Raw genomic sequence first — 25,000 nt, 5'->3', positions numbered from 1 at the left:
CTCTCTCTCTCTCTCTCTCTCTCTCTCTCTCTCTCTCTCTCTCTCTCTCCAATGTCACTAAGAGTTCGATGTAATATTGGTGTCATCACTTGGTTCGAGCGAAGTCATTAGGGGTTTGAATTATTCATGGAGATTTTTCTCTTTTTCTTTTTTATTCTTTTATGAGATTTTGTTTAATCATCCTCTTTGATCTCTCTCGGTAATAGCACATATTCTCTCTCTCTCTCTCTCTCTCTCTCTCTCTCTCTCTCTCTCTCTCTCTCTCTCTCCGCCCCTTCCCTATATCTGTGAGTTTATCAACCTTCCTGTAGATGTACATTTATCAGTCCTCCACATTTGTCTATATCTTATCTATCTCTCTCTCTCTCTCTCACTCTCTCTCTCTCTCTCTCTCTCTCTCTCTCTCTCTCTCTCCCATGTCTAGACAAACGGAGACACTTGAAGACGATCTGCTTTCCATAATGTCCCCTATTGCTTTGCAATGAACTTAACGGCGTTCTTTCAAAAGACTGGAGACATATTATCAGGAATGTTAACGTATCAGAATTCCGTCTCGGCAGTCTGTTATGATAATTGGATTCCGGGCTGTTAATATATACAGGGCCATTTCGTTTGATAGTTTCGGGTAATATTTTTTTTTTTGGGGGGGAGGGCGGCTGTCGAAGACTCCTCTCTCTCTCTCTCTCTCTCTCTCTCTCTCTCTCTCTCTCTCTCTCTCTCTCTATTGTTATCATCCTATGTTTTTTTATGTATGTATGTATGTATATACACAGACACATAAGGAGAGAGAGAGAGAGAGAGAGAGAGAGAGAGAGAGAGCTGACTTCGTGTTGTCCGCTTGGCTACCACTAGGCACATAATTCCCTATGGAGAGAGAGAGAGAGAGAGAGAGAGAGAGAGAGAGAGAGAGAGAGAGAGAGAGCGAGCATAAACGGTGAAAAATACACTTGATAACATCTTTAACACTCATACTGAGTGATCCCCTGTAATTTGGCAGTCTGTACTCAGCAGGAATCTTAAACTGGTCAGACTTTTTAGCGTTGATATTTGTCTGTCACTGGTTCATCGTTGTTATTTTTAGGAGGATTTCGTAATCTACTTGACATCATTATTAGTTCCTGCTTTTGTGTGTTCTTGTCATTTGTGAGAAATATGTATAGATGTGATTTTAGGCGAGTGAAGTTTATGCGGTCCACCGATTATTGGCTACTGATATTTTTTAAGACACGTTTAATATAGTGATAATGTGGGGGAAAAAATTCCTTGGGACTTTTAAAATACTCAAAAGTCGAAAATACGACCATAATGATAATAAACCTTGGCTGGTATCTACCCGGAGAAGACAGTTATTAGAAATTGTTAAAAATTATTGATGAATAATAGGTAATTTATATTTATTTTAGTGTATTTTTTACTTTATATATCTTTTCAATTGTAATACGAAAGTAATTCCGATAAACCTTAGATTGTATCTACCCGGGGAAGACATTTATTAGGAAGTTTTGAAAATGATTTATGAATAATAGATAATTTATATTTATTTTAGCAATTTTTTTTTTTTTTACTTTATATATCTTTGCAATTGTAGATACGACAGTAATAACTCCGTGTCCTCTCCTTGCAGGTGTGGTCGAAGAGGCCCTGACGAACAGCGAACATAGAGCGATAAAAGAGTTCCAGAACACGTACCCGAGACTTGCCCCTTCAGCCAAGCAGGTCTTGCACGACCTGTACTCCGGCCTGAGGGAAGGCCTCACGGACTTCGAGGACGAGAGGGCGCTGGAGAGGCCCCTCGAGTCCTTCTGGGACAACCTCTTCCCCCCGGTGTACCATAGCGCCCTCCACGCGCGCATGCCCCCCTTCTCCAAGGCCTACACTGAATGCCTCAGGGACGCGCAGAGGATCGTCCAGCCCTGGGGCATCATCCCCACGCTGGTGGGCGAACCCCTCCTCCGCGGGCTCCAGTCTGCCCGCCTGCTTTTGCACGCCCTGGACGTCGGCGCCGACGTCGTCAACACCGCCCGGAATTTGCCCGTGCCCCAGGAATGCGGCGAAGCAGCCGCCCGCCTCCAGTACTGCGGAGCCTGCCACGGCGCCTCGGCCCCGCCCTGCTTAGGCCTCTGCCTGAACGTCGCCAGGGGCTGCCTCGCGCCCTTGGCCGAGGTCGACGGGGCGTGGTCTGACCTAGCCGGAGCAGTGGGCCGGGTGCACGAGTCGCTGGAAGCCATGGGGCTCTCGCGCCTCCTCCACCAGCTGCCAGAGAAGCTCTCGGAGGCCGTGATGGTCGCCCTCGAGAGGGGACCCAAGCTCCAGAAGAAGGTGAGTCTCCAGGGTCGCGTCTCTCTCTCTCTCTCTCTCTCTCTCTCTCTTTCTCTCTCTCTCTCTCTCTCAGTCCTAGATTCTTCAGGTGGAATGAATGTTTGACTGAGGTCAGTTGATTGCAGCAGTTGACTGGAGCAATTGATTGCAAGAATTGGCAACAACAGTTGACTTTAACAGTTGATTGCAGCAACTGGCTGCAACAATTGATAACAACAGTTGACTTTAACAGTTGATTGCAGCAGCTGACTGCAACAATTGATAACAACAGTTGACTTTAAAGGTTGATTGCAGCAGCTGACTGCAACAATTGATAACAACAGTTGACTGAAGCAATCAATAACAGCAGTTGACTAGAGCAATTGACTGCAACAATGACAGCAGCAGTTGACTGGAGCAGTTGATTGCAGCAGTGGATGTTGGTAATGGGCCAGTTAATATTGAGGGTATGGGTAGGGGCACCTGGAAAGTAAATGCGATTGCTTCAGTACAGACAACAATCAATGATGCTTGCAAAGTTGACCTTCAATTGACTTATTGCTGATGTTGCGTAAATGAGAAGACACTGAACGTTAGAGAATATTATTTTTAATAATCGTAGTCTGCTTTTGCTGATAAATTCGATTGCTAGTGATTTAATTATTGTGAAAAAAGTTATACGCTAATAAATTCTGATTGTTAGTGATTTTATTATTGAATAAATATCTTATGAAAAAATTCATACGCTAATAAATTCTAGTTGTTAGTGATTTTACTATTGAATAAAAGTCTTTTGAAAAAAGTTATACGCTAATTCTGATTGTTAGTGATTTTATTATTAAATAAAAGTCTTTTGAGAAAAGTTATACGCTAATAAATTCTGATTGTTAGTGATTTTTGACTGAATATAAGTTGCGAAAAAAGTTAAACGCCAATAAATTCTAATTGTTAGTGATTTTGTTATTGAATAAAAGTCTTATGAAAAAAGTTATATGCTAATAAATTCTGATTGTTAGTGATTTTGTTATTAAATAAAAGTTTTGTGGAAAAAGATATGTAATAAATTCTGATTGCCAGTTAGTTTATTTTTAAATACAAATTTTGTGAACAATTTATAATAAATTCTGACTGTTAGTCATTTTATTTTTAAATAAAAGTTTTGTGGAAAAATTTACGATAATAAAGTCTGATTCTTAGTGATTTCATTTTTAAATAAATTCTTCAGAAAAAGTTATATGCTAATAAATTATGATTGTTAGCGATTTTATTGTTGAATAAAAGTATAAAAGTCTTGTGGGAAAAACTTGTGCTAATAAATTCTGATTGTTGGTGATTATATTTTTAAATTAAAGCTTGTGAAAAGTTAACGATAGTAAAAATGAGCATTTAGCATTCTATGTTTCCAGTTACGTGTCTGGCTTTTCTAAATAACATCACACATGAAACTGCTCAAAGGCATTAGGTGATTGTTTGGAGTATCCAGTAATAGCTGACTTTTATTTTTTATTTTTAAAGACTTTAGACTTTTACTTTCATTTTGTTAAAGCTTTGAGAATTTGAAAGATCTTTCATTTCCTCTTTAATAGAACTTTGCTTTTGGGTTACTGTAGAGTCGCCTTTTTTTCAAGTGAATTTTAATGATGTACTAGACGACAGTTTTCTAGACTGAATATTTTTATTTATTGCTAAAAGAAACATGTTTTTTCTCGTATATTATCTGGCTAGATATGTTGTTATTTTCTGTTTATTTTTTTATTTTCTCCTATTGATTATCTTGAACTAATCTGGCTGTATTTTACGTTGGAAATTTAATCAATAATTGTTCAGGTTGTCCTCTCTCTCTCTCTATCTCATCCTCCTCTCTTCCTCCTCTCTCTCCTCTCTCCTCTTCTCTCTCTCTCTCTCTCTCTCTCTGTCAACTGATTAGTTTAAATACAACCCTCTCTCTCTCTGTCTCTCTTTTAACTGATTAGTTTAAATATAACTGTCTCTCTCTCAACTGATTTATTTAAATACAAGGCTCTCTCTATGATGATACGCTCTCTCTCTCTCTCTCTCTCTCTCTCTCTCTCTCTCTCTCTCTCTCTCTCTCTCTCAACCTTTATCATTAACTCTTTTCTGTCTCCCTCGAATCTCTTTCACTCCCTCGGCGTTTTTCAACTCTCCAGTCGTATTTGCATTTGGCACGAGGTGGAAATAGATGAAGCTTTTAACATTTCTCTCTCTCTCTCTCTCTCTCTCTCTCTCTCTCTCTCTCTCTCTCTCTCTCTCTCTCTCTCTCTCACTGATTTTGAAGTATCGTCTTTAAACTCCGGGGTCATAATATCCCAGACTAGCTGTATATAAATGATGCATAGGTTGCCTTTGAGAGAGAGAGAGAGAGAGAGTGTGTATCATCATGATGTCTGTGCCTTCAGTGCGCTTTCATGCTTTATGATATGAAAGGTCCGTATTTTTTTTTAATTAAAGCGCCGTATTTTTTATGGAAGTCCCGTACATTCTATGAAAGTCCCGTATTGTTTATGAAAGACGTTTTTCAGAAGAGACCCTTTTTTATGAAAGTCCTGGTTTATTTTAAAAAATAACTTTATGAAAGACTATTTTTATAAAAGACTTTTTTATGAAAGACCTTTATTATGAAAGACTTGTTTTTACAAAAGGCCTTTCATATGAAATAACCCTGTTTATGAAAGACATTTTTTATGAAAGACCCCTGTTTATGAAAGACATTGTTTATGAAAGAAATTTTTTATGAAAGGACCCTGTGTATGAAAGACATTTTTCATGAAAGGCCTGTTTTTTGAAATACCTTTTTTATGAAAGACCTTTTTTATGAAATGCCCTGTTTATGAAAGACAGTTTTTATGAAATACCCCTGTTTATGAAACACCCCTGAATATGAAAGACCTTTTATATGAAACATTATGTTGATGAAAGACCCCTGTTTATGAAAGACCTTTTTTATGAAATTCCCTGTTTATGAAAAACAGTTTTTATGAAATACCCCTGTTTATGAAGGACCCCTGAATATGAAACACCTTTTATATGAAGCATCATTTTTATGGAAGAACTTGTCTATGAAAGACCCTGTTTATGAAAGACAGTTTTTGTGAAATACCCCTGTTTATGAAAGAACCCTGAATATGAAACACCTTTTATATGAAATATCATTTTTATGGAAGAACTTTTCTATGAAAGACTTTTTTTTTTTTTTTATGAAAGACGGCGATCTGGCTTCGAGTGACCGTCCTTGAATTATTTGTCGCCGTCCGGGAAGATTTCGTTCGGTGTTCTGCTTGAAATGGACCCCTCCAGGAAGTGGAGCCCCCCCCCCCCCCCCCCCCCCGCCCCCCCCCCCCCCCCCCCCCCTTTTTTTTTTTTTTTTTTTTTTTTTTTTTTTTTTTTTTTTTTTTTTTTTCGTTGTGTATTTGCTTTTAAATTTTTTTGTGATTCTTTAGTCTCCTCGTGTTTTTTTCTTTTTGTGTATGATTTTTTGCATGCTTTTTAAGTAATTTTTTGTTTTTTTCTGTTATTTTCTGTATTTTTAAGCAATTTTTTCTTTTTTTGTTTCTGTGATTTTTTTTTTATTTTCTAAACAATTTTTTCTTTTTTTGTGAAACATTTTTTGGGGGGCATTTTTTTTAAGGTTTTTTTTTTTGTTTTTTTTTTTTTTTTTTTTTCTGATTTTGTTTTTTTTAATGGTTTTCTATGATTTTTTCCGTTTTGTTATTACTTTTTTTTTTATTTGGTTTTGTGATTTTTTTTATTTTGTGATCTTTTTCTTTGTTTTTTTATACTTTTGTTTCGCGATGTGTTTGTTATTGTTTTTTTTTGTGTAATGTTTTGATTTCGTCGTTGTCTTTGTTCCACGATGTTTTTGTCTCGCGATGTTTTTGTTTCGTCGATGTTTTTGTTCGTCGATGTTTATGTTCCCCGATGTCTTTGTTCTTTGTTCCCCAATCTCTTTGTTCTTTGTTCCGCGATGTTTTTGTGTTTAGTCGATGTTCATCTTTCGAGATGTTTTTGTTCAGTGATGTTTTATTATTTAATTTTTTTTTTTACTTTTTTTTCGTAACGTTTTTGATCGACAACGTCTTATCATTTTCCTGATATTCTGTGTCGCGATGTTTTTGTTCCGTCGATGTTTCTTACGAGATGTTTTCTGTCGAGTTCCTCTCACTCTTGATTTTTTATTTATTTTATTTTATATTTTTTAGGTAAATAAAGTATTTCAAGTATTTTACCCGATAATTTCATTGTTTTATTATTTCATTCTTTAGGAAAATAAAGTATTTAAAGTATTTTATTCGATAATTCCATTTAGTTTTACTAATTTTTATTTTTTAGGTAAATAAAGTATTTAAAGTTTTTTATCCGATAATTTCATTCAGTCTTATTAATTTTTTTCAGGTAAATAAAGTATTTCAAGTATTGTATTCGATCATTTCATTCAGTTATATTACTTATGCTTATAACGTGATTTTGTATTTTATTTCTCTCTCTCTCTCTCTCTCTCTCTCTCTCTCTCTCTCTCTCTCTCTCTCTCTCCGCGTTATTCGTTCCAAAGTGTTTAATGGCTTATAAAACTGGCATAACGAAGCTGCGACGAGCGAGTGTGTGCACTGTGAGAGCTTTCTCCTCCCCTCGCCCCCACCCCCCACCCCCCCCTCCGGCCCCCTCGCAACCCCCTTTAAAGTCAAAAAGAATGCGTAACTAATCCAGATGCGCTCGAGAATATTTCGATGTGTCCCCTGGGAACTCGAATCAGAGAGAGAGAGAGAGAGAGAGAGAGAGAGAGAGAGAGAGAGAGAAGAGAGAGAGAGATATGAATTTAGCAACTGTGTTAACTCGTGCTTTTAGATCGTCTCTTTCAGATTGTTTATTTTTTATGTCTCATTTTTATAGGAGGGAGAGTGAGAGCGAGAGACAGATATATATATATATATATATATATATATATATATATATATATATATATATATATATATATATATATATATATATATATATATATATTACATATACAGTATATTATATAGTATATATATATATATAATATATATATTTATATTTATATAATGTAATATTTGTGTGTGTATATATATATATATATATATATATATATATATATATATATAGAGAGAGAGAGAGAGAGAGAGAGAGAGAGAGAGAGAGAGGAGAGAGAGAGAGAGAGAGAGAGAGAGAGAGGACGAACTGGAGATATGGTACCCAGAAACAACGATTGAATGTACAGATGCCTCCCCCCCCCCTCCCCCCCCCCTCCCCCCCCACTCTCTCTCTCTCTCTCTCTCTCTCTCTCTCTCTCTCTCTCTCTCTTTGGCCACACCCCTCCTGGACAATGTACCCATCGGAAGGAGATAGTGTGAGAATCTATCTGAAGGAGGAAGAGGAGGAGGAAGGACTCGCGGAATTGCATCTGACGGTCGAGTGGATCGGACAAGGAGAGAGAGAGAGAGAGAGAGAGAGAGAGAGAGAGAGAGAGAGAGAGTTCACATTAGAGGGCTGTCCCTATCCGCCTTCTCATTTCGAATTCTGGGATTTTCACAACAACAGAATAGCATAACAGATTCCTAATTCTACCGGATTTAAATCAGAGAGAGAGAGAAGAGACGAGAAGAGATGAGAGCAAGAGAGAGACGAAGAGAACGAGAGAGAAGAAGTCGAGAGAGAAGGGAGAGAAGAGAGAATTTTTTTTACTTTTGATGTATTTAAACGAATTGTGTTGTTTGGGTAAAAACACTATTGAACTACTATGCATGCCGGACCTGACTGTAATAACACTTAATTTTATTTCATATTTCATTTAGTGACTTGCCTTGAAGAAGAATTTCTAAATTATCAATAACCTTGAAACCATTAAAAAAAAAAAGTGAATGTCTCTTCCAGATCAGGGTGATTTTAATCCCAATTTTCCATCCAAAATTTTGATAAAAATTCCAGCAATATGTGCCTAGGATTTTGAAATAACTAAAATGTCCCCATTTGGCTATCACCTAAATCTTAAGAATAGCGAAAGGTTATGCGGATATCATAATAACCTGACCAAAGGGAAGTAATATGAGCATAAAAGGTCCATAAAACGCTTCTCGTATCTGAATTGATTATCACAGACGAACCAGAGGTCATCCTAGGTCATCTGAGGTCATCTCGAGGCACCTACTATACGGGTCCTCTACGCTGTCTCATCATAAGGCAGGGTGACTTGGAAACTAATATATTAAAAATATCTCGAGTTTTTAAAAATTTATTTACTTTTTAACTGATTATTTTATTTATTTCGCGGAACATACCCTGTGATGTGACTACTAGAATACATATGACCTGGTTTATATGTTGTCATTTGCACCATTCTGGCAAAATTAGTTTCAGAATTTTTCGTTCAAGGGCAAAATCAAAATTTAAAAATTGCCTCTGTTATTTTAAATGGAATATAAAATTTAGGCCAAAGGCCAGGCGCAGGGACGTGTGAGGTCATTCAGCACTGAATGGGAAACGTAAGTAAAAAGGATTTTTAAGGCAAACCAAGAGGAAAACTTGTCAGTTTTCCTCTTGGTTTCATAGTTGCACTATGAAACGAAGCAGTTGGTAAGAGATATAGTATAAGGAACGGACGCTTCAAAGAACGATAAGTAATGTTTACAGTAGAGCGTGTGAGGTGCACTGACGGCGCTACCCCTCCAACAGGGGTATACCATATTCCTTCACATAATGGTAGTTAGATTTTCTGACTGAAAAACCCGGATTAAATAGATGGTATATTAAACCGATACCTGCATGGTTATGCATCAGTAAGTTGGCTACGTCAGCAGAATATTTTTTAGATATCACTCTGTGTTTTGCCGTTACAAAATTCTGAGGCATTATTTTCTTTGCCGAGTGTACTAATCCCTTTCCCGACAAGAATAGAAATAACCAAAATGAGTGTCAGATTCGCCGTGTTTTAATTTGGTATTTATTTATATATCTTAATTAGGTGAATTCAAGAACGGAAGTCTTGGTTACGAAGTGACACTGATATTAGGTACTTTCCACCTTCCTTCGTGTTTTTTGTTTATTTGATTTTTCGTTTCATTACCACTTGTGTGGACAGTCCCCCCTCCACCCCCCAATACTCGAAAATGCTCTCTGCGCCTTAGTGGGTTTATAAACTCTCCGGACATCACAAAAAATACCAAAGGAAATATTGATATTTATTGATTTTCGATAGATTTTCTATGTCGAATAATATCTGTCTTATTTGATCACAGATCGCAATTAGTATATTTGCTGCCTCAAGTTGGGGTGTCAGTGAATTTCCCCCCCCCCCCCCCCCCTCACCCACACCCTCCACTACCTGCCCCGGGGAAAAAAATATATATATAATATACATATACATTCGTGTATGGATGTATGTAAGTACGTACGTCTATCATGTATACAACTCCAAGAGAGAAACATCTCGCGTATAGTTAGTTAGCAGGAAGAGGTCACGCTGAGTGAGCCAGATTCTGCAAATATGATAAAGGGGGAGTTATAGCCCCGCCCAGGAAGTGTGTGCGTGCGCGCGCGCACGTTTGTGTGTGCGTGTGTGTGTTTGTGAGCGTTTGTGTTAGTGTAGACTACCTTTCCTCGTCATCACCTTTTGTGATGCTCTGGTGTTTAGGAGCATTGCCTGAGCATCTCTCTCTCTCTCTCTCTCTCTCTCTCTCCCTCTCTCTCTCTCTCTCTCTCTCTCTCTTTCGTGGGAGGTATTGTGTAGAAGAGGTTCGGTTGTTAGTGTTGTTGTTGTTGTTATTATATGATTTGATTGTTATTGTTGTATTATGTCCGGAGCCATGTATATATATATATATATTTATATATATATACTGTGGCCTTGGCTGATATATTATATATATATATATATATATATATATATATATATATATATATATATATATCTATATATATATAGTATATATATATATATATATATATATATATGATATATATATATATCTATAATATATATAGATAGATAGATAGATAGATAGATAGATAGATAGATAGATAGATTCACATACATTAAGCTACAACTATCAGATGTACGGTTCGGCTCTCTTCGGCAATAATACCAAAGGTGAACTATATAACTGATAAGCGGTTCGTCACCTGGGATATTCGAACGCCCGATATTTGGACAGCCTCTCTAGGGTATAAACATTTAAACTACGCAATCATTCTGCGACGAAGTCTTTTGTCAAGAGATGATAAACAACCCGGAGAGACGATCGTTATCGCAAATTGCATCCTACGGCTCGTCAGTTTAGAGACTTTGGAGCATGACCGACCGGGCGCTACCTGTGTGTCATTTCACGCTCAATAGCCGCACCGCACCCCCCGGGAGCTGTGACGGGACGCCACTCAGGAACCCGTCGTCAGAAGTTGCAGGTCGACGACAAAGCCGAAATCCTCCTCCTCCTCCTCCTCCGGCCCCTGAAGGATATCACGAATTGAATGATATGCTTACTTAGTGTCATGTACAGGAAATGGAATGCAGACATTATATGACCTTCCATCATCCGCATTGGAATAGAATATAACACTTAGGCCACAGGCCAAGCCAAGCTGGGACTCATGAGGTCATTCAGCGCTTGAAATGAAATAAAGACTCGAACGGATTGAAAGGTGTAACAAGAGGAAAACTTCCCAGTTACACTACGAAACAATTATCAGGCGATGGAGGAAAGCAAGATGGAAGAAAGAGAATATGAACGGAGGTACAGTCAAAAAGAATTAAAGGGGTCGCAGCTAGGGGCCGAAGGCACGCTGCAACGAACCTTGAGCAGTGCCTACAGTGCACCGCGTGAAGCGCATTGACGGCGGTACGTCCTACGGGGAGTTATCTGTATTGCGGGATTATTGGTTTTTTCTTAATATTTTGCGAGAAAAAGTCTAATTGATGTATAGAGCTTTATTTGGAAAGAATATCTATCTCCAGTAAGATCTTAATATTATTTGTTAATAAATATTCTCTATTTTCCCCGAAATTAATGATTTATTATAACGTATAAATTAATATTGATGAAAATGTGGGATAAAATACATCTTATCTTCCTGAAATACATTAGATTCAAATATTATTATTATTATTCATTGGATGATGATATTCATTTATTCAGTAGATGAACCCTATTCATATGGAACAAACCCACCAGAGGGGCCCACTGACTAGAAATTCAAGCTTCCAAAGAATATTAAGGTGTCCATTAGGAAGAGGTACAAGGAGGTAATGTGAAAAGCAAAAATAAGAGACCCTACTTATTAAAAAGGTAAAAAAAAATCAATATACAAATAGATGAAATATATTAAAATGCATGAAGAAAGGTATTAGCATAGTAATGCATTGATTTTTCGCTCGAACTTCTGAAGTTCCAGGATGGAATCAATAATATTCCTACATAAATGTAATTCAACTCTCTTGGCTTATCATTATAAATGTTGAATTCACCTGTTATTGAAAATATTCTTTGAAAAAACAAAAAAGGAAAATTGAGGAACGGCTACAAGTGGTCCATTGGAGATTTTTTCTTTTTTTAAGTGACTGGGCTCAGATTTCTCTACAGAGCAACTATTTGGTTCACAGTCGTAATTCCGGGTGTCTATCTCTCTCTCTCTCTCTCTCTCTCTCTCTCTCTCTCTCTCTTCTCTCTCTTTGAAGCCGTAGAGCATCAAAATAAGCATTTATTAAATCTCTCTCTCTCTCTCTATATGCATATAAGGGACCTAATAATGAGACCATCACAAATAAGGAAGCAGTTAAAGACCTTGGTGTGATGATGAATAGGAACTGTTATGCAATGATCAAATAGCAACTCTGTTGGCAAAATGTAAAGCAAAAATGGAATGTTGTTACGGCACTCAAAACAAGAAAGCTGAACACATGATTATGCTTTATAAAACATATGTTCGTAAGGTCACTTGAATATTGCATATGATATGGTACCCACACTATCAAAAGGATATTGCACAAATAGAGAGTGTACAAAGGTCCTTTACAGCTAGAATAGAAGAAGTTAAGGACCTAGACTACTGGGAAAGACTACAATTCTTAAAATTATATAGTCTGGAAAGGAGAAGAGAACGCTACATGATAATTCAGGCATGGAAACAGATAGAAGGAATAGCAGAAAATATCATGGAACTAAAATATCAGAAAGAGCAGAAGCAGAGGTAGATTAATAGTGCCCAAAAATATACCAGGAAAAATAAGGAAAGCACACAGGACATAATCCACTACGCACCAGCATCGATAATGCAGCGTCTATTCAATGCGTTGCCAGCTCATCTGAGGAATATATCAGGAGTGAGCGTAGATGTGTTTAAGAATAAGCTCGACAAATATCTAAACTGCATCCCAGACCATCCAAGATTGGAAGATGCAAAATCATACCGGAAGATGTACTAGCAACTCTCTGGTAGACATTAGAGGTGCCTCACACTGAGGGACCTGGGGCAACCCGAACAAGATGTAAGGTCTGTAAGGTCTGTAAGGTCTCTCTCTCTCTCTCTCTCTCTCTCTCTCTCTCTCTCTCTCTCTCTCTTCCAACTTGGGAAAATATTCATGAACCAAATAGATATCTTATACAAATATGACCTCTCTCTCTCTCTCTCTCTCTCTCTCTCTCTCTCTCTCTCTCTCTGCGTTGCCATAGAGGATCAAAGTAAGCCGCTTGTCGGACGGGACTTCCGGTGGTCCTCCATTCGCCTCGTAGCTCTCGTCGACTGGAATACCTTTTTGAATAATGGACGAGATGCAAAGCCCGATTTGAGTCCTTTTTTTTCTTTTAACTGTACCTCCGTTAATATTCTCTTTCCTCCATCTCCTAGCGAATGATTCATGGTGTATCTGCTTTTTTGAGGTCTTCCTCCGGTTACACCTTTTAGACTTTCATTATTCTCAGCTTATGTTTCAGAGCTGAATGACCTCTTTAGTCCCAGCTGAGCTGGGCCTAGGGCCTTGATCCTATAGGCTTATTTGATTCTGTGTGGCCTATAGACCTTAATTTATCATTCTGTTCCACTATTTCCTCCGGTGACTGTAACTACCTCAGCTTGTATGGAGATGTTAAGGGGAAAGTAGGGTTTTTATTTATTTAGTTATTTGTTTATTTATTTATTTTTCACGTTTTCCGATGCGATCTTTAATTAAGATCAGTCTAATTGGCTATATGATGCGCTGTGGTTGTATATAAGACTCTCTCTCTCTCTCTCTCTCTCTCTCTCTCTCTCTCTCTCTCTCTCTCTCTCTCTCTCTCTCTCTCTCTCCCCTGACTTGAGAAAGTATTCATGAATCAATGAATTATATTTTACAAGTATAAACCCCATTCTCTCTCTCTCTCTCTCTCTCCCTCTCTCTCTCCGTTTTCAGGCGTGACAAAATATTAGTAAATGAAGATATATTTTACAAATATGAGCTCTCTCTCTCTCTCTCTCTCTCTTCTCTCTCTCTCTCTCTCTCCTCTCTCTCTCTCTCTCCTTGTAACTCTCTCTTCCATATATCTAAGCTTGGGAGGATAAATATTCGCCTGTGTCTTCCTGCTCTGCTCTGCTCTGCCTGCTTGATTGTAGCAAGCAGCAAGCTAGCGTCACCCATTGCTGTTGCCTACTTGTGACTGACAAGTGCTTGCTTTGATTACTACGAATGTCCCTCTCAAATGCAACTGGAGTTGTTTGCTTTCACCTCGCTGAATCGCGCTAATGAAGTGTTTGCGAAGCCGGCGATTGGCTTATTATCCGAACTAGGTGACGATGATGGTGGTGGGTTGTTCCGTGGAGAGAGAGAGAGAGAGAGAGAGAGAGAGAGAGAGAGAGAGAGTGGTGAAGACCCCACACATGAGGTAACAAAACGTAGTAACTTACCAATGCAAAGAGCTATTTATTATATCACAAAGAAATAGGAGAGAGAGAGAGGGGGTCTCTCTCTCTCTCTCTCTCTCTCTCTCTCTCTCTCTCTCTCTCATGGTTAAAAGATAGAGAAAAGGGGTTACGTCATACTAGTATACTTCATGAGTATTTTTTGAAAGAAAGAAAGAGAGAGAGACTCTCTCTCTCTCTCTCTCTCTGGCTGTCATGGCAATCTCAGACATCAAGATGACCTCATATCATGAGACATAGCTTCATTTGGGATGATATTGCTTTTCTTTGGTGCTGTTGGCTAAGTAATGAGTAATAGTTTTTTTTTTTTTTTTTTTTTTTTGAGAGCCTCTTATTTAAGACAGGAACATACTCTTATGGTAAGAGTATTTCTACCGCCAACCATTTATAGGTTTAGTTTTTTCTTGATGATGATGATATATATATATATATAATATATATATATATATACACACACACACACCACACACCACACATATATATATTATATATATATATATATTATATATATATATATATATTGTTTTTTGCCTCTTCCCCAAAAAAAAAAACGTGCTTATACTTCATACATGCATATGTACACACCCGAACACATATGCGCACACACGTACATATATATAAGTCATATCACATTACCGTGATTCATATACATATATCAAGCTACCTCGGAATTAATATATTTTCATATATGTTTAACCGAGGGGGAATTAATTAAGCGATAATAGAATTGGCGGCCGACGGGCACGAACCATCGACCTCTCAATTCCAGGACTGGCAGTGAAGCCTTAGCCAACCCCAGCCACCGCAAGAGATATAAGTTTATGCCCCGCCTCCCCATCTCAAAAACATACCTGCCGCGCTCAGGTATTATTTTTAGATTTTGGGAGGACGCATCAAGCCCATCTCGTCCTCGGTAGTGTGGTAGTGCTTTTGCCCGCACGTAGTCATTATATAAGTCATATCACATTCCCCCTCGGTTAAACATATATGAAAATATATTAATTCCGAGGTAGAGCGAATTAGATATTTAAGGAAAATTTTTAGCTCGATATATGTACACACACACACACACACACAACACACACATATATATATATATATATATATATATATATATATATATATATATATATATATATATATATTTTTTTATATATATATATATATATATATATATATATATATTCAATATAATATATGTATGTATATACACATATATGATATGTATATATTTTTTTCTTTATTCTAACATATAGATATATATATATATATATATATATATATATATATATATATATATTATATAGTTAGTTAGTTTGTACGTGCGTGTGTATGTGAATGTGTGGGTCTGTATGAGAGAGAGAGAGAGAGAGAGAGAGAGCAATTTAATCACACCATCTGAACAAGTAGCAAGGAATAAACGAATATTGAAAAAATTAATAATTACAATTGTGGCAATATCCTTGACCAAGCATTTACGCAAATTGTATTTTTTGACCACTTTATTTCAATAATCAATTTGCAGCGTTTATTTTTTTAATCTATTTATATAAATTTTATTTGTAAGGTCCCTCTGCCGGTGAGGTGAAAATTTATTTGTTTTTTTTTAAAAATATGGGTAAAAATATTCTTCCGATCCAAGGTTTTTTTGGCATCCTTAAAATTATTAATTTTTTATATGGTCATTTAGAATATTAGGTAATAGAGAGAGAGAGAGAGAGAGAGAGAGAGAGAGAGAGAGAGAGAGAGAGAGAGAGAGAGAGAGTGTTTGGGGGGGTGAGAGTCTTACTCGTAAAAGATATTTTCCAGCAATCTGTGAAAATTTTCCGATATTGAGAGAGAGAGAGAGAGAGAGAGAGAGAGAGAGAGAGAGAGAGAGAGAGAGAGCATCATTGGAAAATAACTGTAAGAGGGATCTCCCAGTAATTTGTGAACATTTCCACAAATTAGGAGAGAGAGAGAGATTATAAATAATATATTAAATCACACGATGCAAATCTGCGTCCTTTGACATCATTGCAAATATTGCAACACCCTCGGGAGTTGCAGCTTAAATTTTGTAATGGGCTGGAACCTTGAAATGTTGGGTAGTAAAAATATATCGTTCAAAAATGTTCGTATAACATTTACATTTCAGAGAAGTGTTTCGTCATCTTGCAGTATTCAGGTTGCTTTTTTGCTCTTTCATCGAAAATTAACATTAAAAATAAATAATCACTCAAAAAATGATTTTATAACATAACGAACGTAGGTCAGTCAGTTCTCAAATTGTCGATCTGCCTTGCCCGTAAAGGGGTTAGTGATGCCAGTGCACCTCACGCAGTGCACTGTAGGCAGTACTCCAGGCTGTCAGCAGCTCCTTTCATTGCTTTTTGCTGTACCTCCGTTCATATTATCTTTCTTCCATCTTCCTAACAATTGATTCATAGTGCAAATACTTTTGAGGTTTTCCTCCTGTTACACCTTTCAAACCTTTTTATTATCAATTTCCCTTTCAGCGCTGAATGACCTCGTAGGTCCCAGCTATTTGGCCTGTGGCCTAAATTCTGTTCTGTATATTAATGATAGAGTTGATTTTCGATTTATACGTCAAGTTGATGGAACAAAATGAAAACAGAAATACTTTAAAATGAACCGAATATAAAGCTCTTCCGTTCACTTTGTAGTGTATTCATTCTTTCTTTCTTTCTTTCTTTCTTTCTTTTTCTTCTTCTTCTTCTTCTTCTTCTTCTTCTTCTCCTCCTCCTCATCCTTCTTCCTCTTCTACCTCTTTTTTTTCTTCTTCTCCTTCTTCTTCTTCTTCTTTGTCTTCTTCTTCTTCTCATTCTTTTTTTTCTTCTTCTTTTTTCCTTTCTTCTTCGTTCCTCCTCCTCTCTTCTTCCTTCTATTTTCTGTTTTTTTTTTATTCTTCTTTTTTTTCCGCCTTTTTTCCTTTTCCTCCCTTCACTTTCTCTCTTATCTTCTTCTTCTCTTCTTCTCCTTCTTCCTCTCCTTCTTCTCCTCCACTTTCTTTTTTTCTTCTTCTCCTTACCTTCTTTTGTCTTCCTTCTTCGTTCTCCATCCATCGGCTCGATAATCCTTTAAGAGCATCAGGAGAATTCTTCTTAGCACAACGAAACACTTGGTACGGCTGGTTGCGACCGCTTTTGTCGCGGACAAAGGGTTAAAGCACTCCTTTGCTTGCAAGCACTTCTTTGAAACGTGTTTTCAAAGGCTTAGATCGGACGCAGTCTCTCTCTCTCTCTCTCTCTCTCTCTCTCTCTCATTTAATATAAATGTTTACAGGGCAACCGGTAGATATGTGACGGAGTGGGTTTTCAATGGAGCAAAATCTAGAGAGAACGAGATACTTTTAAAATATACCTTCCAGTAATTTACGAATTCTTACTCAAGTAAAGAGAGAGGAGAGAGAGAGAGAGAGAGAGAGAGAGAGAGAGAGAATAATAATTCCGTATTCAATAAAATTGGATTCACATCAAGTAAAAAAACAAAAAAAAAAAAAAAAAAAAAAAAGGGCAACTAGAAACATGAAAAACATAATCGGATAACCTTGATTCCTTTGAAAGATTTAGGCAATAGAACTAAGGGGAGTGAGGGCGGGGAGGGGGGGTGGGGGGGGGGAACTTGAGGGAAAAACTGGCGGAAATAACTCGAAAATGTATACAGAGAGAGAGAGAGAGAGATCCACTCTTTACGTTGTGGTTCCTAGTGGGTTCAGGAGTCATTATTGCTTTACATGTATTTTTATTTATTTATTATTATTTTTTTTTTTTTGGTGGTGGTGGTGGTTTATGCCTTTTTCCATGGACAAAAGTGTTTTTTTTTTTTTTTTTTTTCATTCTGCTCCGAGAAATGTGGCTCGAGGCGGATTTTTCTGCAACTTTAGTACTTTTTTTTTCAAAATGAGAAAACGTGTTTTTGTCTACAACTGCTTTAAAGGAACCTGGTTTTTTTGGTTACTGGTTTAAATCTATATATATATATATATTATATATAGTATATTATATATATATATATAATATATATATAATATATATATATCTATATATATGGATGGATATATATATATATATATATATATGGGATATAGGATATATATATATATATATATATATATATATATATATATATATATTATGTATATATATTTTTTTCTATGTATATAAACTGTATATGCTACAGTTGCTATTATCTATTGTGGATTAATTAAAAGTTCCTCAGTAGCAGTTCCTTCACTTCATTCATTTCTTGCAGACAATCGTGGTATATTTTTTTTATTCTGATTGTATGCTTGCATATTTTTAATAAAGCACTGATTGTCAGGCCTTCAAATTTTGGATTTCATAAGTAATTTCCAACAATTGGAATTGTGACATTTCTTGTTTTATTTTTAAGAAGGGAAATATAATTTATGAACAAAAATTTTATTTATCAATGTTTCATGTTTGTATCACAATGATGATGAGACTTTACTGTCGCGAAATGCAAATTATTATACATCACAGTAATTATAGGGAGAGAGAGAGAGAGAGAGAGAGAGAGAGAGAGAGAGAGAGAGAGAGAGAGAGAGAGAGAGAGAGAGAGTCTTGCTTCAAGAGATAAATATTATGTACCGGTATTTAATATTATTATAAATCAGTAATTCTAGAGAGAGAGAGAGAGAGAGAGAGAGAGAGAGAGAGAGAGAGAGAGAGAGAGAGAGAGACTTGACTATCATTTTCATTCGCATTTTCAAATCCACTTTTTTCAGATTATTCATTTTTTCTTACATTCCTCATCTCTATGGAGAGAGAGAGAGAGAGAGAGAGAGAGAGAGAGAGAGAGATCAAAGTCGCACGAACGTTGTCCGCGGACATCAGTCGTGTTACCTGTCTTGTCTGTCTGTCCGCTTGTCTGACATACAGCCGCCCTTTGCTAGAGCGACTCGGTTGAGTGACTGATGCTTGCTGTCATATGCAGGGCGACTCATCTGTCACTGGTCTCCCCGTGTCTTCTGTCACTCGTTGTCTCTGTCTGTCTGTCTGTCTTTAACCCTATGCGGACGTCGTTTGCTTGATGGCATGCTGTGGCGTTTGTCATTCGTATGTGTATATGTATTAAGTATATATTTGTATATATATACATACATACACATGAATTTTCATCACATCACTTTGATTCATATACACGCATTAAGCTCCAAATGTCCTTTAATATCCAATTCGCTCTACCTCGGAATTCGTATATTTTCATGTATGTTGGCCGAGTCGGTTAACATCACTGAAGTCCTGATTTCTCTTCTGTCCGCTAGTTCGAATCCACGAGGGGACGAATCTATCAACAAAAAAATTCCCCTTCGGTTAACATATATGAAAATATATTAAGAGGTAGAAGGCCGAAATTGGATATTAAAGGGGACATTTGTAGCTTAATGCAAAATTTTTATATATATATATATATATATATATATAATTATATATATATATATATATATATATATATATATATATAATTTGTGTGTGTGTGTGTGTGTGTGTGTATGTAGGTGTGTATAAATGAATCACGAAATGTGGAATGTGATGAATTATGTACTAGACATAATGCGATTATATATATATATACTATATATATATATATATATATATATATATATATATATTTGCTTTATATTTTTATTGTATTTTCATATATATCTTTCTAAATTATGTAGAAAAAATTCCGTTGCGAGTTAGAGAGGATTTGCTGTTATGTATTGTGCTAATATGATGAATTATGATTCTCTCTCTCTCTCTCTCTCTCTCTCTCTCTCTCTCTCTCTCTCTCTCTCTCCTCTATGGCATTATGTGCTGTTGTTACCAATAGCTGTTCATCGTAAAATTAATGAGAAGCATTGTGTCTTAATTTTAATACGGTATTATTCCAATTATACAAATTGGTATATAAAAACCATATATTAAAGATAACTTGTTTTTGGCTCTATATTGATACTTTATTTTAGCTTTATTGATAGCTATTAAAACATTTCTTCATATTAATACTTAATATAAGAAAAGTGAATAATCTGAAAAAAGATTATCTGAAGATACGAATGAAAATAATAGTCTAAGTCTCTCTCTCTCTCTCTCTCTCTCTCTCTCTCTCTCTCTCTCCTCTCTCTCTCTCAAATTACTGTGATTTATAATAATACATTAAATACAGGTATATAATATTTATGTTTTTACACCAAAAACTATTTCTTGAAGCAGCATACTCTCTCTCTCTCTCTCTCTCTCTCTCTCTCTCTCTCTCTCTCTCTCTCTCTCTCTCTCTCTCCTTATTAATATTTATTCAATTATCGTACCTTTATTCATAGACATTAAAACGTGCCTCCATATTAATATTTAATAAATTATTTCACCTTTATTCATAGGCATTAAAAATCTAAACGGCAAAATAGAAAAACCAAAATATAAATCGTAGACGTAACCCGCCCACTTTTGCCAGAACGCCGAAGTCTCCATAATCAATTAGGCGAAGAATTTAGTTTCATATCTGAAAAGAAAAGGGTTCTAATGACTTCGAGAGATTGGCCTCTGTCGTCGGGAAAAATAATGAGGTGGTGTGCCCCGAAGAAATTAGCTTGGCAGGGGGGACTTTTCTTAAATCAGAGAAGTTGCTGTTGGTGTATTTTTAATTCATTTCTGTCATTTTCGTGGCTCAGCTGTGCAGTCATTTAAATGTTTTCCTTACCGTAGAGACTGCTATGATGCAATACTTTGGCAGTATTTTCTCAGCTCTAGTCATTTGTTTTTTTCCTTAATATATAGATATCTACGATGCAATTCTTTGGCAGTATTTTGTCAGCTGTAAACATTTATTTTGTCCTTAAAATATAGAGACAACTATGATGCAATACTTTGGCAGTATTTTCTCAGCTCTAGTTACATTTTCCCTTAATATAGAGACAGCTATGATGTAATACTTTGGCAGTATTTTGTCAGCTGTGGCCATTTGTTATTTCCTCATTTTCATATAGTAATAGCTATGATTCAGTTTATTTCAGGTATTATGTTCAAGAGTAGCAAAAGTGTATTATTTGAGAATAAGGAAATAAACGGTAGCTATGGTGCCATATTTAATCTAGTGTTTTGTTTCAAGAGTAAGAAAAGTATATTATTTTAGAATGCTGAAATAAACGGTGGCTTTGTTGCCTTACTTAATCTAGTGTTATGTTCAAGAGTAGCAAACGTATATTATTTGAGAATACTGAAATAAACGATTAGGCCGCCTAATTAATGTTTTTTTTTTTTTTTTTTTTTTTTTTTTTTTTTTTTTTTTTTTTTTTTTTGCAAAAAATATTTTTCTTGATTGATTCCCGTAGGGGGTAGTGCCATCAGTGCACCTCACGCAGCGCACTGTAAGCATAACTTGAGGTTCTTTGCACATGTCCCTTCTGCCCCCTAGCTGCAACCCTTCTCATTCATTTTGCTGTACCTCCGTTCATATTCTCTTTCTTCCATCTTACTAATAATAGATTGAGAGTGCACCTGCTTTGAGGTTTTTCTCCCTTTTACACCTTTCAAAACTCTTCACTCTCAATTTCCGTTTCAGTTCTGAAAGACCTCGTAGGTGCCAGTGTTTGCTCTTTCTTTTTATACCCTTCACAATTAGTATTTTTTTTTTTAGGGGGTGGTTGTAGGAAAGAGTTCAGAAGAATTGTAGGTAGTTTTGGTTCTTTCTCTGTATAGGTAAATTGATTATTATTTACCGTATCCGATAATCTCTTCGCAATACATTTTACCCATCACTATCATACATGTTTAGAACAGTGAGGGCTTAATGATGATTTTTAGTATTTAATAAGGAAAAGCAGAGTAAAAAGTGATAGCATCTTTTTATTGTGCATGGTGTTGGAGAGCTGACTATTTTGCTTGAGTTTACCATCCAGTCCACTTACCTTGAACGAAAACGGCGTCAGTGAAATTTTGCAAATCGAGTTATGTACTGTTGTTGATCCTGAAATGGACTGTTGTGGACCTCTGCGTCCGTACATCCGTAATAAGTACGCGTAGAAAGCGAAGAGTGAAGGTTTAGTTAATGAATTCCAAAGTCTTCTTATGTTATTTCCATTTACTTTTAAGTCAGACTGAAGTCGACTTCTAGGAAAACCATTGACTTTGTCGCGTGAATTCAGTTTTGAATTCACATCTAGCATTTATGGATCAGTTTTTGAATTCACATTTTTCATTTATGGATCTGTTTTGAATTTACACCTCCTATTATTCGAGGATCAGTTGTGAATTCACTGCTCTTATTTTTCATGGGTCAGGTTTGAATTCACATCTATCATTTATGGATCAATTTTGAATTCACATATATCATTTATGGATCAGGTTTGGATTCAAATATATCATTTATGGATCAGTTTTGAATTCACATTATCATTTATGGATCAATTTCGAATTCACATATATCATTTATGGATCAGGTTTGGATTCACATATATCATTCGTGGATCAGTTTTGAATTCACTTCTATCATTAATGGATCGGTTTTGAATCCACATCTATCATTAATGGATCAGTTTTGAATTCACATCTATCATTAATGGATGGGTTTTGAATTCACATCTATCATTAATGGATCAGTTTTGAATTCACATCTATCATTAATGGATCAATTTCGATTTTCACATTACTTTATGGAATTTCAATTTTGAATTCCACATTTATTATCATTCATGGAATACAGGTTTGGTTGAATTCACATCTATCATTTATGGTCGAATTTCGATTTCACGGATCATTTATTGGATTCAGTTTTGGAATCATTCATTCTTAATTCATTCAATGGGAAATCACTTCAGTTTTGAATTCACATCTTTATTTCATTCAATGGAATCAAGTTTTGAATTCAACATCTTATCATTCAATGGAATCAGTTTTTGAATTTCACATCTATCATTTGTGGAATCAGTTTTTTGATTCACATCTTCATTTTATGGATCAATTTTGAATTCACCCATCTATTCATTTCATGGAATCCAATGTTCTGAATTCAACATATATTCATTTAATGGAATCAGGTTTTTTTGAGATATCACATTAAATCATTTATGACCATTTTTTTGAATTCACTTCTATCATTAATGGATCCGGTTTTGAATCCGCATTTATTTTTCATTCAGGGGATGGGGGGGGGCAGTTTTAATTCACATACTATCATTAAATGGTTCTTTTTGAATTCACATCTATTCATTTATGGATTTTCAAGTTTTTGAAATTTCACATTATCATTCATTGAAAATCAGGTTTTGAATTCCACTATTTATCATTCATTTATGGAATCAAGTTTTGAATTACCACCTCTATCATTAATGGACCGTTTCAGTTTTAATTCACATCATTATCCAGTTTAATGGATCAGTTTTGAAATTCACATTATCATTCCAATTAAGGGGGGAAGGGGGGGGGGGGGGGGGGGGGGGGGGGGACCAGTTTTGAATTCACAATCTATCATTACATGGATCAGTTTTTTGAAATTCACATCTCATTCTTTCATTTATGGGACCAAGTTTTTGAATTCACCATCTATCATTAATGGATCCAGTTTTGAATTCAACCTCTATCATTAATGAATCCAGTTTTTTGAATTCAAACACTTATCATTTAATGGATCGTTGGAATTCACTCTAATCATTTATGGATCGTTTTGAATTCACATCTATCATTCAATGGAATCCAGTTTTGGAATTCACATCTAAAGCATTTATGGATTCAGTTTTAGAAGTTCACACTCTATCATTTATGGAATCAGTTTTGAATTCCACATTAGTCATATCATGTCAAGTTTTTGGGAATTCAACATACATCTTTATTTTGGAATTCATTTTTTTGAATTCCATCTATCATTTAATGGATCTAAGTTTTGAATTCATTCACATCTTGATCAGTAATGTATTCAAGTTTTGAATTTCACAATCTATCATTAATGGGATCAATTTTGAATTCACCATTTTCTTAAAATTCATTCATGAATCAAGTTTTGAATTCACAATTTTTATGCATTCAATTTGAATCAATTTTTGAATTCACATCGGAATCATTGTTTTGGATCATTTTTGAATTTCACATCTTTATCATTACATGAATCAGTTTTAAGTTCACTTATCATTTAAATGGATGCAGTTTTGAATCACATCTACTCATTTATGGATCAGTTTTTTGGAATTTCAACATCTTTATCATTATCATGGATCAGTTTTGAATTCACAATCTTATTCATTCATTCAAATCAGTTTTGGAATCACATGTTTTGGACCCATTCATGATCAGTTTTGAATTCACATCTATCATTTATGGATCAGTTTTGAATTCACATCTATCATTTATGGATCAGTTTTGAATTCACATCTATCATTAATGGATCAGTTTTGAATTCACATCTCCTTATCATTCATGAATCAGTTTTGAATTCACATCTTATCATTCATGAATCAGTTTTGAATTCACATCTTATCATTCATGAATCAGTTTTGAATTCACATCTATCATTCATGAATCAGTTTTGAATTCACATCTATCATTTATGGATCAGTTTTGAATTCACATCTTATCATTCATGAATCAGTTTTGAATTCACATCTCCTTATCATTCATGAATCAGTTTTTTGAATTCATCTCTCCTTATTCTTATGAATCCAGTTTTTTTTGAATTCACATCTTATCATTCATGAATCAGTTTTGAATTCACATCTTATCATTCATGAATCAGTTTTGAATTCACATCTATCATTTATGGATCAGTTTTGAATTCACATCTCCTGCCA

At 35.7% G+C, this 25,000-nt stretch overlaps 1 protein-coding gene across 1 annotated transcript in view; it reads left to right on the top strand.

The window, feature by feature from the left end:
- Window positions 1-25,000, top strand: part of LOC135216272 (glypican-5-like) — a 32,691-nt gene that overhangs the window by 923 nt on the left and 6,768 nt on the right. Inside the window, exon 2 of the mRNA XM_064251435.1 lies at window positions 1,625-2,319. Within this exon, the coding sequence (XP_064107505.1) occupies window positions 1,625-2,319 (695 nt within the window). The remainder of the gene's footprint in view (window positions 1-1,624; window positions 2,320-25,000) is intronic.

Source organism: Macrobrachium nipponense, chromosome 6 (assembly GCF_015104395.2).
Source record: "Macrobrachium nipponense isolate FS-2020 chromosome 6, ASM1510439v2, whole genome shotgun sequence".
In the NCBI taxonomy this organism is placed as follows: Eukaryota; Metazoa; Arthropoda; class Malacostraca; order Decapoda; family Palaemonidae; genus Macrobrachium; species Macrobrachium nipponense.
This window is presented reverse-complemented; position numbering and strand designations above follow the sequence as displayed.